At 38.8% G+C, this 15,055-nt stretch overlaps 2 protein-coding genes across 40 annotated transcripts in view; one reads left to right on the top strand and one right to left on the bottom strand.

The window, feature by feature from the left end:
* acss3 (acyl-CoA synthetase short chain family member 3) overlaps positions 1–15,055 on the bottom strand; it is a 239,992-nt gene that overhangs the window by 4,821 nt on the left and 220,116 nt on the right. For 5 of the 10 annotated variants that reach the window (XM_087248262.1, XM_087248261.1, XM_087248259.1 and 2 more), the window contains one exon: positions 11,235–11,565. The exons of 4 other annotated variants lie outside the window; for them this stretch is intronic. In XM_087248262.1, the coding sequence (XP_087104388.1) occupies positions 11,558–11,565 (8 nt within the window). In that variant the 3' untranslated portion in view covers positions 11,235–11,557. Of the gene's footprint in view, positions 1–11,234; positions 11,566–13,130 lie in introns of those variants that run through there. One more of the 10 variants, XM_087248255.1, reaches the window with a different exon arrangement.
* Positions 1–15,055, top strand: part of ppfia2 (PTPRF interacting protein alpha 2) — a 340,251-nt gene that overhangs the window by 308,899 nt on the left and 16,297 nt on the right. For 10 of the 30 annotated variants that reach the window (XM_087247254.1, XM_087247252.1, XM_087247251.1 and 7 more), the window contains 11 exons: positions 556–683; positions 760–938; positions 1,568–1,661; positions 6,409–6,490; positions 8,072–8,272; positions 9,309–9,371; positions 10,382–10,414; positions 13,453–13,628; positions 13,759–13,856; positions 13,933–14,108; positions 14,378–14,446. In XM_087247254.1, the coding sequence (XP_087103380.1) occupies positions 556–683; positions 760–938; positions 1,568–1,661; positions 6,409–6,490; positions 8,072–8,272; positions 9,309–9,371; positions 10,382–10,414; positions 13,453–13,628; positions 13,759–13,856; positions 13,933–14,108; positions 14,378–14,446 (1,299 nt within the window). Of the gene's footprint in view, positions 1–555; positions 684–759; positions 939–1,567; positions 1,662–3,209; positions 6,491–8,071; positions 8,754–8,795; positions 9,628–10,381; positions 10,415–13,452; positions 13,629–13,758; positions 13,857–13,932; positions 14,109–14,377; positions 14,447–15,055 lie in introns of those variants that run through there. The other 20 variants (XM_087247256.1, XM_087247263.1, XM_087247253.1 and 17 more) reach the window with 10 other exon arrangements.

Genomic DNA, 15,055 nt, shown 5'->3' with positions numbered 1-15,055 from the left:
ATGTATTATGAATATAATAATTAGTATTAAAATAAAACAAATAATATATATATATATATATATATATATATATATATATATATATATATATATATATATATATATATGTGTGTGTATATATATATATATATATATATATATATATATATATATATATATATATATATATATATACATAGCGAAAATATGTCCGGCCTAAAAAAGTTGCTGTTAGGATTTAAGCAAGAATTTAAATGCTTAGCAAACTATGATAGGTTCTTTTTCCAATCATTTGGAAATCATGGCATATTATGTTTGACAACAATACTTTCATGTCTAACTGAAGCATTGTGTATATTTTAAGCAATATTCTAGCCATATTCTAGGATGAAAATAACAAATTGTGCTCCAAAAAAGGCGTTAATTTCATATATGAATTGGTCTATCACCAATTGAGCTAAACCCGCTGACTGTACTTAGGTCAGAAAGATGTCACCCTGTATATGAACGAAAAATACAATCTCAGTGCCATTTTCAGGCATTCAAAATAGTGAAAGAGTCCTCTCTACCCCTCAGATCGCAGCGGTGGACGAGGACGGCCGAGAGGACAAGGCCACCATCAAATGCGAGACCTCTCCACCTCCCACACCTCGCCAAGTCCGCATGACCCACACGCTGCCCGCTTCTTCACACAATGACGCTCGGTGAGAAAATAAAACCAAGCGGGCACATGTTGTGTGCAAACATAAGCTGACTGTAAATGTGCTTTTGTGTCTGCAGGCTGACGGCTGCATTAGAAACAGAGGCCAGTGCTCTCAGCAGTGTAGCCAGCAGTCAGGATTCACTCCACAAACAGCCCAAGAAGAAGGGCATCAAATCCTCCATCGGTCGACTGTTCGGAAAGAAAGAAAAGGCCAGACTGGGGCAGCTGGGCAAAGAGATTATGGGACCAGGACAAGGTGTGAAACCAACACATCTAAACTATGAAACAGAGGATCCAGGTTTTAAAAAAGTCATGCTTTTTGTACATCCAGGAAGCTGTTAATGCAGAATATAGTCCAACAGAATTATTCGTAGCTGAATCATTTGAGTGCTGCTGTATACGAATATAGAGCTTTATTCTGCTATAACAACCACCTGGATGTACTTTATCCCCCTTTTTACACACTCCATGCCATAATAGTATTAATTTTTTAATTAAAGGCAATACTGACAGAAACAAAAATGGCTGGATGGGACACGAACATACATACTATTCAGTCAGAAAAAATGATGTCAAACAATCAAAAACTGCAGCAGAGACAAACATAAACTGCATATGGATGTGAATGAATTCACTGATGGTCAAAATGATTCTGAGTCTGTGTTGTTAGTTTCTGTGTTGTTAGTATCTGGGAACAACTAACCTTGGAATGTTGTGACTGACCAATCAGAATCAATTATTCCAGACAGCCGTGTCATAAAACATGAGATCACAGTGCTTTCAATGCTCATTTCAATACCTTAAATACCTGACCTAGAGTTGAATGTGAATAAAATTATTGCAGTAACCTTACGAGGTTATCAGTTAACGGATGTTCTTCTTCAGTAGGGAATGTGTCTGATCCTGAGCTCATGGGTCAGGACATTGCAGTGGGAAAGCTGGGAACGCAGGCGGAGAAAGATCGCAGGCTTAAAAAGAAGTAAGTATTTACAACCCATATGGCTAACACAAACATTTATGAAGGTAATTATTGCTGGGCCCTAAGTAAAACTAATTAAACATCACTGACACGTCATAACAGCCTTCTTCACAGACAGTGTTATGATGTGCTTTACAAACCTTCCTATAAAAAGCAGTGTTTTGACATATGGCCCATCTGGATACATTGAAATGTGTTGGCCAGACACATACTCTATGCTAGTGAGCAAATTGTTAATTTTGAGAGCATGCAGTCGTGTTATACTCTGACTTTAAAAAGAATAATTGAATGAAAACGTGGAAAAAGCTTGTGTGTGCATAGAGTATGTTTCTGACCTTACTGATCTAAAAATGATGTAATGTTAAGTCTTAATACACTTTTAAGCATATTTTATGAGTGTACTACCTATTTAAGGCCCTGATATACTTCGATTTAAATGGTAGAATGAGATAGTGTTATGTTATTTTAAAGCAAATCAAGGTACTAAATAATGCTTGTTTTGGGGTTAATGTAAGGAATGTGGAATGTTCTAGCATTTCTGGATTGGCTCACTTCACAGTTCACTTGCCATTGGCCCATGGTGATGATGTATTTCTTGGGCTTTAAATCAAAAGCATGAACGCTGAAGAGCTGCTTTATTGTATAGAGCTATAATATTTTGTATATCTTTATATAATATATAAAATAAAAAACTACGTGATGCAATGTTACTTGAGTTCTGAATTGTAAAGCCTAAGCAAATATCACTATTCACGTTCTCAATGCAGTCATTTTAGTTGGATGTTATTTTTGTTATTGAGAGTTAAATGCACAGCACATATTTACACAATCCAAATGTTGATCTGTGTATTTGGGAGATTGCTTACAGTTAACCACAGATCAGGCTCTTTACTTATACCCCTTAACAAAAATACAAAAAAGTATTTCTTTGGGAGTATATCAGGGCCTTAATGTATCTGTTGCAAAATAAATAAATAATAATAATACCAGGCTATCTTTAAACAATATGTTTACACTAATAACACTTAATGTACTACTGAAGTAGTGTATTTGTATGATGCCATCGGTAGAATGTGTGTTAACATGAGAATGTGCCTTTCATAGCTGTTTTGTGAGTTTGTTGCACACTTGGTTGTATTTACAGCATGCCATGCAATGCCTGCTGAATATCACGTTTCTTTGCCTTAACGCTGCTGGGTGAATGTGAGCGTTTTATGTAATTGGACTCGTGTCGGTCTCATCCATGGTGGCGCCACCACGGGAGGACGACTCTTCACCCTTTCCATTGCACTGCCACTCTTATTGCATGCTGTATGACAGAAAAAAAAAACTTCCAAAGACAAGTAGATCTGTTCAATTTGTGACTGATAAGTCAAAGTGCAAAAGTACGATTGCCAAAAGTAATGCACGTCTCTGAGCTGAGGTGTTTATTCTAAAGTCTACATACAGTATGCTCAATAACAAGCATTTAATTTTGTCTCCCATCGCTTTCTCTATTTTTCTTTTCTCTCTCTCTATCTCTCTTCTCCTCATCTGACTCTGTATCAGCGGGTAAGTTTAGTTTGTGTTGCCGAGACTTGCTGCATTTTCCACTGTCGACGCTCTGTCCGTGTCTGTCGTCATGCTCCTAAAGTGTGTGTCTATCTTCAGGGGGTCCGACGCATTTCCTTTCTGTCCATCCAGAGACCCCTGCCTCTGCCTTTCTTTTTCATTTGACTGTAAATGTGATTCTCCCCCTCTGCAGTTCTATAGAGGATGCATCTCTGCCTGGAGAGAGAATGTGTGCCTTTATAACAACCTGTTCTCGATCTGCCATGCCGAGGCCTTTCTCCTCTCGTGTACTGTATGTGTGCGTGCGCGTGTCCGTGCGTGCATTGTGTGCCGTATTCAATAACCAGGTCTCGTTTCTGGTTATGGACTGTCAACTCATTGACTATTTCCCTGCTCTGTTTTTTTTTTTTTTTCTTTTCATTTCGTTTTCTCTCATAACTGTTTCTCTCCCTTCCTAGCTACAGTATGTTCAGAAGAAGTCACTCATGCGCATTACATTCAACCTGAACATATGCAGTACCACAAGTAAAGATGAGGAGAGATACATCATAATCACCTCCACCAACACCACCACCACAAAGGCCTTACAGTACACAGACATCAAAGTTTATGATGGCTTGATGATTCGCCACTGAAATGGTGCCGGTGCCTAGTCTGGTTCTAAGCTGTTCTTTTTTTTCTGTAAATTTAGGATCATTTGATTAGACCCACTAGCTTTGCAGTAGTGTGAGCATGTAATGCAAATTCATGCAGTCAGTGTGAAATATTATACCGGAATTGTTTCTTCTCTTTTTATATCTGAATTACCCTTTAAGTGAAAAGACAAACTTCTCCAGGATGCTTTATTGTCTTAAAATTGACTTAAAGCCTGCATCCAGTTCTGATTGCTAACAGCAATTTGTAAACTATTTTATTTATTTATTTATTTATTCATTTATTGGTCCCATAATCGATTTTTCTTGAGTGTAAATCACAGTATGAAAGAAAAGATAAAATGTTACGTCAGACTTTAACTGTCAGCCTAAAATATAATCCAATTAAAACTCACTAGACCAAACAATGGCTATTATGTTACAGAATACAAAGTTAGGAAAGTCAATCATGTTGACTCTCAAGTTTAGCTCGGGACACGCCAAGCTGATGTCAAAGAACTTGTGGCAATGAAAACCAACTGTGTTGTTACTTTGCAGCAGCTTTGTTTGGTCCCGTCTGGACCAAAATACTGTGTGTGTGCAGTGGTTAAGTGCGTCGACATAGAGCACCAAGTTCGATTTTCGGCTTGAGGTCTATTGCAGAGCCTTCCCCTCACTATGAATTTTTGTCAATTCTCTTTACTGTTCTATGTATTAAAGCTTAAATAACATAAAAATTATTAATAACAAAAAAAAAATGCTGTGTGTGAACACATTAAATAGACAGGGGATTAAAACATAGATTCTGCGCCTACGTAAGAAAACGTATTGTTCTATATCCGCAGGTGGCAGTATATGTTGTCATTCTACAAAAGGAAACCAGAACTGGTGCTGCACACATATAAACCATAAAGCAGTATTCGCGCACCCTTTCCACAGCATTTCTCTTTCACCACAGAGTGATTTGCTTGCGCAAATATGTCTGGTAATTTGATAATCTATACAATTTGCAAGTAATTAAAAATGCATTGAAATGGCAGACGACTTCTATTTGTTTTCTCTTGACTTGTCTTCTCTTGGTCAGTTGCTTAATTTAGTTTTTTTTTTTCAAAAACATTTTTTTTTTTTTTTTTTTTGCATTGTGAATTGTAGACTTTCAGAGTCCTAACTTTCTGGTGATGGCTGATTTAAGCAAACTCCTTCTTGAGCCTGACAAGAGACGATGTGTGTAACATAACAAGCAGACTAGCCTGACAGCCTGCCTCTGCCCAATGGCAAACCATTGGCTTGGTGTGTCCCGGCCTTTAGAGGAAAACCAATCCCCCTTTTACAGGACCAGATGAAGATCCATCACTGGCACCATTTACAGTAGGTGGGATTGAGGTCAGTTGTCACATACTGTAGGTGGTTTTAAGATGTAATTTTTGCAGACAGAGCCATATCACTCACTACAGCATGTGTCAGTATTGTACCCACATCAAGTGGCCTTACTGTAGACCCCAAATATCTTTCTGAATTATGAAGCTGATCTTCAAGAGAACTGTCTCTGCCTTAAAGTCCAACAGAACATCAGCTTACATATACTTCACTGTAGATGTAGCGTAGCCAGAACTCCAAAATACTTTACCATAGTACACATAAACAGCCCAAAGCTTTATCTTACACAGCGTACCTCTGAATTACACCGACTCAAGGTTATGTATCCTTGGAGACGAGTGTTCTCTGTTGTTCAGACATAAGCGAGGAAAGATGTATCGTAACATTTCCTTCAGCGCTTGTAAAGTTAGTAAGGCAACCTTGGAAAAAGCTAGACATATTTCCCAGCTGAGAACTGCGTAGTGTGAAAGTCTGATGAGAGTTTATGATAGCAGCCTTGTCTTAGAGCGCAAATATTTATCAACGAAAACACGGAACAGGGTTCAAAAGAAAAGGCATTTCTGTTTTCCCTCGATAAGTCACTGTATTGTTGTTGTTTCCCAAACCTAGCAGTTTTACAGGCGATGATCAGGACACAGCAAGGAAATGTCACGATACGTTTATCTGAGAAAGTGGAATTTTCCATTAAACCAGCATCTCAGCATGACTGACTCTACCCTTGGTTTCTTTCCTCTGTTTTATCCCATCGCAGCCTCTTTGATTTGTAATCAGAAACCCAGACCCCGTTTAAAAGACAAGGCAGAGCTTAAATTAAATTACAGGGTGATGTGAACTGAAACAGAGCAACATATCGGCTCAGGTGCCCCTTGCATAGATTGCATGAAAAGTTAGGGTTTGTCATGCTTATTAAAGACTAGTGGATATGAAAGAAACTTTGAAGATTTTTAAAAAAAAATAGTTTATGCATTTAGTGCTCCATGTTACTCTGATAAACAGATAGTGGCCATTAAAGGACAGGAAACCTGGCAGAGACAGATAAAGCATCTCACTTTCTCTCTCTACATGCCCCTTTCCCCCTCTCTCTCTTAGTTCAGTTGATTATCTCTAAGCTGGTTCTGTCTTTCTCCTTATCTTCCTCTCTGTCTCGCTCTGTCTCTGTCAACTGCTCTCTCTCTCTCTTTCTTTAGACACGAATTGTTGGAAGAAGCCAGAAGAAAAGGGTTACCTTTTGCTCAGTGGGACGGTCCTACAGTAGTCGCATGGTTGGAGGTGGGCAGTATTCACTTCTGAGAAATCAAAGTCAAGAGTGGGCAGGGCCCAAAAAACATGAATATCATTTGATGTTGATTCATAAGTCCTGTGTCAGAGCAATCCTAGATGACCACTGCCCTGTAGATTGTAGTCCAGTGATAATAGAGAATGCCGGAGCAAGCATATTAAAGTGTTTAGTTATTGGTCATCTACAATGAACCAATCTGAGATAGAGGTCTTCCTTGGGATTTAAATGTTAGTGAATTAAAATCGGCTGGTGGGTCCAGGCATAATGCCTGCAAAGGTGTCCACAAACACTTTCAAAAACTGTGATGAGTGGAACAACCTAATGTCTCATGGACTTTACAGAAGTGCATGCAGGGTGGCCACTGTAGGTCCACAAGATTGCAAATGCACTTGAGATTGGATCAGAGTTACTAGAAAGTGGGGTTTGACTAATATTGGAGCAGAGGTGCTTTCTTTAAAGAGTAAATTTGGTAAATGGGTTTGTCTTGGCATAGTATAACTAATGGTTACTGTTGCCTTAGGTTAATAAAGGCTGAGCTCATGCATCACTGTACTTTTATCAAAATTTGTGCCCCAACTGGAAAGAGTTAACATTAGTTGTTGGAGCCAATCTTCAAAGTTTGTGAGGGCAGTGATCACAAGTTTGATGGAATCCTGTCAGGTGCATGATGTGAAAGGACTCTTATGATTATGATTAGGTTCAGTGTTATTCTATTGAGTTGGAGGAAACATTTAAAGTGACTTTTGTCATGTATCTTCCACAAATCTAGCTAATGTTTCTGTGACAGTCTGTTATGGTAATTATAGAATGTATTCTAGATTTGTGTGTGTTCCAAAAATGTTTCAGCCTTAATTAATACAATATGCAATCTTCTTAAAGAAATAAAAAAATAAAAGAAATCCAAATTTGTACTAAAGGGAATTCATGAAAACTTTGTAGACCCAGTAGTTGTAATAGTTTTGACAGTATGCCCACACATTACTATAATATGAGAGCTGGGCATTAATGCGCCATAATAGCACTGAGGAAATAGGATCCTTGGACTTATTTCTGTATTTTGAGCTCATGTAATTGCAGAAATTTCAAGGATATTGCATAGTAAGAATGAACTCCAGGGCTCTTTAATGGCAGCTAAATAAAGATCTGAGCTGTTTCAACTCAATAAAGAGAACAACTGCATATTACATGCTGTCTCCTCGAATGATGCAACTGAAACATTTAGCCTGAGCAACATGGCTGCAATGTTTGTGTCTTTAACCAAGACAAGGGGTTTGGAGTTTCCCAAGATAGTGTTAATGTTTCATATTTATGTATTTTATTAGTGGTTTATTGAAGTCAATAAATCATAAACGCCACTGATTAAAAAGTAGTGAAAGAGATGCTATATTGTTCCTTGGTTTGTGGTCAGAATGAGCTAAAGTTGGGAGGATTCAGTATATTGAGAAAAAAAAGACATAATTACAGTTCAATTGCGCCATCTAGTGGTAAAGCTTGCAATATACAACATCTTTATCCTTGTATGTGCCTTTTTTATGTACGTGTAATAATGCTGCAATATTTTGTTTTCAAAGCTGTGGTTGGGAATGCCAGCATGGTACGTGGCTGCATGTCGTGCCAATGTAAAAAGCGGCGCTATCATGTCAGCCCTATCGGACACAGAGATCCAGAGAGAGATTGGCATCAGCAACCCACTGCATCGCCTCAAACTGCGCCTGGCCATCCAGGAGATGGTCTCGCTCACCAGCCCCTCAGCTCCCCCTACGTCTAGAACCGTGAGTATTGACACACACAGAGATTGTTTATTTGCCATATTTTTAGTAACATAAAAAGCACCAATAGCATCAGTGTCTTATATTGTTTGGCACTGGGCTGCTGGTCAGCTACAAGTATCCATCACCATAGTCACTAAAGCAAGATTAGCTTTATTCTCATCAGCTGCTATTTTCAGTCCATCTGCAGCTTGATTTTTTTGTGTTGTCATAGTGATAGTGTTTTGCGTTGACTGCAACAGCTGATCTGTGATAATATCGTGTAATGACTCCTTCACACATGCATCCAAGCAGTTCCATTGCAGCTTATTTATTTGAAGTGTTTTCTTTATGATTTTTGTGCTCCCTCTCTTAACAACTAACTATGCTAAGATGTAATTCTGTAGCATTTTGTCCAAGACCCTGCTGAAAAAACAGCTTAAACTAGCCTAAGCTGGTTGGCTGATTTTATCTGGTTAAGCAGGCTGGTTTTAGAGGGGTTTTGGCTAATTCCATGCTGGTTTCCAGCCTGGTCTTAGCTGGTCAGGCTAGAAAATGACCAGCTAAAGCCAGCTTTACCAGACTGGTTTAAACTGGACAGCTGGTTTTAGCTGGTCATCTCCCAGCCTGACCAGCTAAGACCAGGCTGGAAATGGTTAACCAACTAAAACCAGCCAATCAGCCTAGGCTGGTTTAAGCTGTTTTTTTTTTCAGTCGACCGGCAGCTTGAGACCAATGTCAAGACTTGATTATGAGTTGCCAAACCACAAATGAAAAAAAAAATCCAACAGAATTGCACTGTCTGTACACAGCTTGAAGCATTAGGCCATTTTGCATGTTAAACAGTTGCAGTTGTGTCGTCTTCAGCAGTGGTCCCTGTCCTGATGTGCGTTTGATGCGCTTGTGCTCTGTGTGCGTGTCCGGCCTTTGACTCTGTGGACGGCTCTTGCTAATGATCTGACTGTGATGCTGTAACACTATTGGCTTACAGTGCCGCTGCTCTTCTTCTTTAACACTGCTTGCCCTTCCTGTGGGATTGATCTCTGGGGCGCCCACATAGCCGTCGGGTAATGTGTGGGTAACCCACGAGGAAATGGAGACCATGGCCGCCCCCTCAAAAACGGTCAGTCATCCTTTTCAACTCTGTAACAAAAGTCTGTTTTTTGTGTATAGGCCCACTCATAATCCCTTTACTTACTCTTACTAACACTTTTGCCAACTTGTGTATGTGTGTGTCTTTGTGTGTACCAAAGAGTGAGGATTGAGTGAAAAAGTTGACATGAACTGAAATCAGGACTCAAACCTTGTGTTTATGTGCAAGATGCTCCTCTGAAAAAGTTGTTTTTGAAGGATACTGCAATAATTGCATTAATAATATCAAAAAAAAAAAAAAAAAAAAAGGTGCTCTCAAATGTGACATTCAGATGCAGTTGCTATAATGTCCTCAAAATTGAAAACACGTCCAAATTGAGTAAGTAAAATGAATAGTGGATTTAGTGTGAACTCTAAGCTCTGGGTCTCTTAACTGGACAGAGGAAGATTTGATCAGTTCATGTCTGAATACATTTGCGCTTCCATAATCAGCTCGCTATTACATCCAACACTAATGATGTTTAGATGGGTGAACCAGCAGTGATGGAGGGCCTAATTTCCTATTGAACAGCTTCGACAGAAGCGATGCCGAACGGACGTTACGCTCTCATGTTCAAATGTAATCAGCGAACAGAGAATAAATCTAGCCTTGTTATTCCCCATTGAGCCTCATCACTGCCTCATACAATCATCACGGTTCACCCTGATCAGCATAACAGTGACTGAGAACGCCAATGTGTGGAGGAGAAATGCACATTGTGTACGTGATGTAGTTTGCACGTAATACATTGTGTTTGCATGCATAGAGACGATTAGATCAGGCATACTGTGATGGAGTGAATGCGTACTAGTTGATATATGTTGTTTTGCATTTAACTATGGTAAACTTGCTATTTGCAACAACTGCATTAGCATGTATCGAGTTACGCAACATATATTACAACGTCTGCATGTACTGTGAGACATTAAGAGATGTACCTGTACAGAGTGCAACATTTAAAGAAGTATTGATGAGACAGTAACTTTCTTGTTTCTCTGTAGAAGTCTGATTCAGAGGAGGGAAGTTGGTCACAGGTATGTAAATATGTATTCAATGCATTTACACTGGTCGTCTAAAGTCCAAATGTGTAGAACTTGAACACAGGCTTTTATAAGTATACAAGCCTGTAGCCAGGGGGGGGGTTCGGGTGGTTGGAAAGTGCCCTCACTGACAAAGGTCCAGAATTTGTCCCATTAAACATGAGCTCATTTGTCTTATTTTGACTGCTATGTCATCATAAATAGTAAAAAAGATACCTATGACAATCATCCATGGAAAAAAGCTTTAAGACCAAGCAGAATCCTGTGCTGGCTGTTGCTTTGGTGTGTCTTTGCATTTTGAAGTGACAATGTCCCAAATTGTGACAGAGGAAAGTTGAATGTGCTGGCCAGTTTGTTATTTGCATAATAAATGACAATCAGCTACAGTGTTTATTTTAAAATTATAACAGATTTCTATGTTTTATATTGACATATGATGTAATATACTTGTATTTTAAAAGTAAGTATTGTTTTCATATTTCTTTATTTTAAATGTTTAGAAAATGTTTTTTGTACGTCAAAACATGTGATTACGATGACCATCCGAGAAGCTAATTCAGCTAAAAAATTGTGCCTAAAATGTCACTAAAATGCAGCATATGGCATAATTAAATAGAAAATGAGGCATATGACTGCAAAAAAGAGAAGCACCCCTTTCACCAGGCTGGCTATGGGCCTGGTATAACTGTCATACAGTGGAAATGAAAGAACGACTTGTGAATTGCAGTTACGGCTATGCCATGCCAGTATAGCAGTGTTTTACAAATCAACCCAACCTCTAATGTTGATCAAGATTAAACAAAAGCAGTGACTGTACATTTTAAAACTTTAATGTCTGAAAGTAAGAGCAGTGAACAATTAGTAGGAAGTGTAGAGACCCTTGCTTTAAATCCCTTAAGCACATCTGAACACTGACAGGACATGACCAGTTTCTGTCAGATTATCAGCAGTCTCTTACAGGACATAGCCAGACTACCATAGGACATGACTTGTCTCTCAGAATTCATCAGTAGTTTCTTACAAGTTTCTTGATCATCTCATCTTCAGTTTCTTCCAGTTTCTTAGCCAAGGTTATCATTGTCACCAAGTATTTCCAGGTTTAGATTAGGACTCTGCTTTGCGTGTTTGACTGCTTGCTCATTGTCCTGAATAAAAATAGCAGGCTAATGGAGTGATAAATGTAGTAAAGGAACCACACTCTGCAGAATGAGTTTCGATTAACATTTACATCCAATATGTCAAGTATATGGTTGGTGCCCCAACACTTGCTCTAGAAAACACCACCAAACCATGACACTCTTCCTGCACCTTTCACTTAGTTGTTTACACATTTCAGTCCTACCAATTTGAAGATGAACATAATGGTTCCCATCAGACCAGTAAAATGAAAATTGCTTTAAAGTTTATAGTTTTCTATTGCCACAACATGCTACTCAACAATGGTTAATCTAGTCTCAGATTCTTTGTGCTCAGGGGTGGACTTAGTGAATTGGGAGACTTAAGCAATTGCAGGTATAGGGCACTAGCATTGAAACTTAAAACTCTCTCTCTCTGTCTCTCTCTCTCTCTCTCTCTCTCTCTCTCTCTCTCTCTCTCTCTCTATATATATATATATATATATATATATATATATATATATATATATAATAATGCAAATTGCAATTTTTATTTATTTTTTAAATATTTCCCAAATTATGTGTAACAGATTACGTCTGAAAATATTTTTTTCTTCTGGATAGTCTTATTTCTTTTATTTCAACTAGAATAAATGCAGTTTGGAATGTTTTAAACACCATTTTAAGGACAAAATGATTAGCCCCTTTAAGCCATGTATTTTTTTGATAGTCCACAGAACAAAGCATTGTTATAAAATAACATGCCTAATTACCCTAACCTGCTTAGTTAACCTAATTACCCTGTTAAACCTTTAAATGTCACTTTAAGCTCTATAGAAGTGTCTTAAAAAATATCTATTCATATATTATTTGCTGTCATCATGGCAAAGATAAAATAAATCAATTATAAGAGATGAGTTATTAAAACTATTATGTTCAGAAATGTGTAGAAAAAAAATCTTCTCTCCGTTAAACAGAAATTAGTGGGGTGGGGGGGGGGGGGGGGGGGGTAAACAGAGGGGCTAATAATTAAGGGGGGCTAATAATTCTATATCAATATATATATTTTTTATGTCTATTTATTTGTCTATACATTTTTTATAAGTATTTAAAAATGTAATATTTTAAGTGGAACCTTTATCTTTCTAATGTACAAATAAATATAATCAATTCACAAATAAAAAAGAAGTTCATAAATTATGTAGTTAATAAGCTATATTTGTGATTGGATTGGAATATTTGCATGTGCTGTATGGAAGGGGCATTCCACTAGGCTATTCAAGGAGGCCTTTGGTTTTGAAATTATAACAGAAAATCTTAATGGTTATAGACAGATTTTACAACATATGATAGAACATTTGTAATACAGCTATTTGATTAAAATAGGCTTTATGTCATTGATCTGCATTGTAGTAGTTCCAATGCAGTTGTCTTACATGGGTGAAAAATGAGCCACAGCAAGTTGTGTAAAGTTTTGGATCAAGCAACTTTACACTGAAAAAGTCTTGGCTTTGGGCTTCATCAGGAAAAACCTGTGGTTTCAGTCAATTTAGAGCAACTGACAATGTCAGTGAATCCTGTAAAGTGAAGCTGCTAGTTTGATCATAGTCCTTGTTTATTGAAGTTACTCATGCTGTCCTTCAGAAAAAGTGTAACATGAAACATTGTTAAAGTGCTTTTACTCATGATGGAACTTAAAAGAAAACTATGCTATGACATCTAAACAGTATTTTGTTCTAATTTTGATCTCCAGTGGGCAGTTTTATATAATAACAAAGAAATAGGGTGACTACTAACCCTGTCACATCCAGTATAATTTGTTCCAACAATACGCAGGTTGTCGTTGTCTTCACAAAATGGCTCCTTTATTCAGAATGCCACGCTTGATAAATGTAAATGATTTTGTGTGTGACTTAGACACTGGCTTACGGGGACATGAACCACGAGTGGATCGGGAACGAGTGGCTGCCCAGTCTAGGCCTACCTCAGTACCGCAGCTACTTCATGGAGTGTTTGGTGGACGCCCGCATGCTGGACCACCTGACCAAGAAAGACCTCAGAGTGCATTTAAAAATGGTGGACAGCTTCCACAGGTGAGCCAGTCATTTTTATATCACTGAGTAAATGAATTAGAGAAAGTTTTACTGCTTTAACTAGCTTTGATTGTAATATGGATGGATGTATTGAAATGTGTAAGTGGCAAGTAAGTGAAATGTGTTACAGAACCAGTCTGCAGTACGGCATAATGTGTCTGAAGAAGCTGAACTATGACCGGAAGGAGCTTGAGAGACGCAGAGAAAGCAGCCAGCATGATATAAGAGGTAGGCGGGGCCAGTCGGAAACAGAAAGCGTCATTGAGAAATGCACGATATGAATTTTGCGTTTGTGTTAACGTAGACGTTCTGGTGTGGAGTAACGAGCGTGTGATTCGCTGGGTCCAGAGCATCGGCCTCCGAGACTACGCCAACATCCTGTTAGAGAGCGGCGTTCACGGGGCGCTCATCGCACTCGACGACAACTTTGACTACAGCAGCTTGGCCCTGCTGCTGCAGATCCCCAACCAAAACACTCAGGTCTCCATCCACACTTACAACACTACAGCTGTTCATACACTTTCCCCTTTCCCATTACATATAAACAGCAACCCAAGATAACACGGAGCCTAAAACCTAGAGTTATGTCATAGCCCTATAAAAGAGATGTGAATAGGGAAATCAGCTACACTTTCCTCTCTGTACTCACTTTGTGCTTGCTGCAATGGTGTACACACAAACATAAATGTTGCAGTGACTTTGTGTTTATTCTGATAGATTAATGTATGTATTTGTTTTTCTCTCCACAGGCTAGACAAATTCTAGAGAGGGAATACAACAATCTGCTGGCACTGGGAACAGAGAGACGATTAGATGAGGTCAAGCTGTAGTTTTTTGTCTTTTATATAGAACTTTGTATATTTATATATGTAAAATATGTTTATAGTGACCCTACGCCAGACATTTAGGGTGCTTTTACACCTAGACTTTTGGTTCGGAACCTGTCTCGTTTGCCCGCGCTCGGATCTGTGGTAAATCAATAGCTCCGAGTTGGCTTGAATGAGGTGGTCTTGGCTTGATTGAAACGAACCCTGGAGCGGATCAATTGTAGTGAGAAAGTGATACGATCCAAGGCCGGTTATATCACACTGTTCTGTTGATATGTAATGGGCTTACAGCTATTTGAAGAGATAATTAGGAGTAGGACGGGAGGTCATTCCAGACATCCCAAGTAAGTTTCAGGAGTCTCTGGCAAATGCACAATGACTCCTGGATGCCCGCAAACAAGTGAAAATCTCCCGGAAGCCGCGGGTCTCCCTCCCGGTCCTCAAATATGTCACGCACTCTTCTGGCTACTCCCCACCGCATCACTCCTCGCTCTTGAGACACGTCGCGTGCACCTTGTCAAACACCAGCAAAGCACCACCCCCCTGACAACTGAGTGGGATTCAGCAAAATAAACCGTGAAACTCTGAGCAATGTATGGA

This window comes from Danio rerio, chromosome 4 (assembly GCF_052040795.2).
Source record: "Danio rerio strain M-AB ecotype USA chromosome 4, GRCz13ab, whole genome shotgun sequence".
NCBI lineage: Eukaryota > Metazoa > Chordata > Actinopteri > Cypriniformes > Danionidae > Danio > Danio rerio.
The sequence above is the reverse complement of the archived record's forward strand: the minus strand, read 5'-3'. Positions and strand labels throughout refer to the sequence as shown.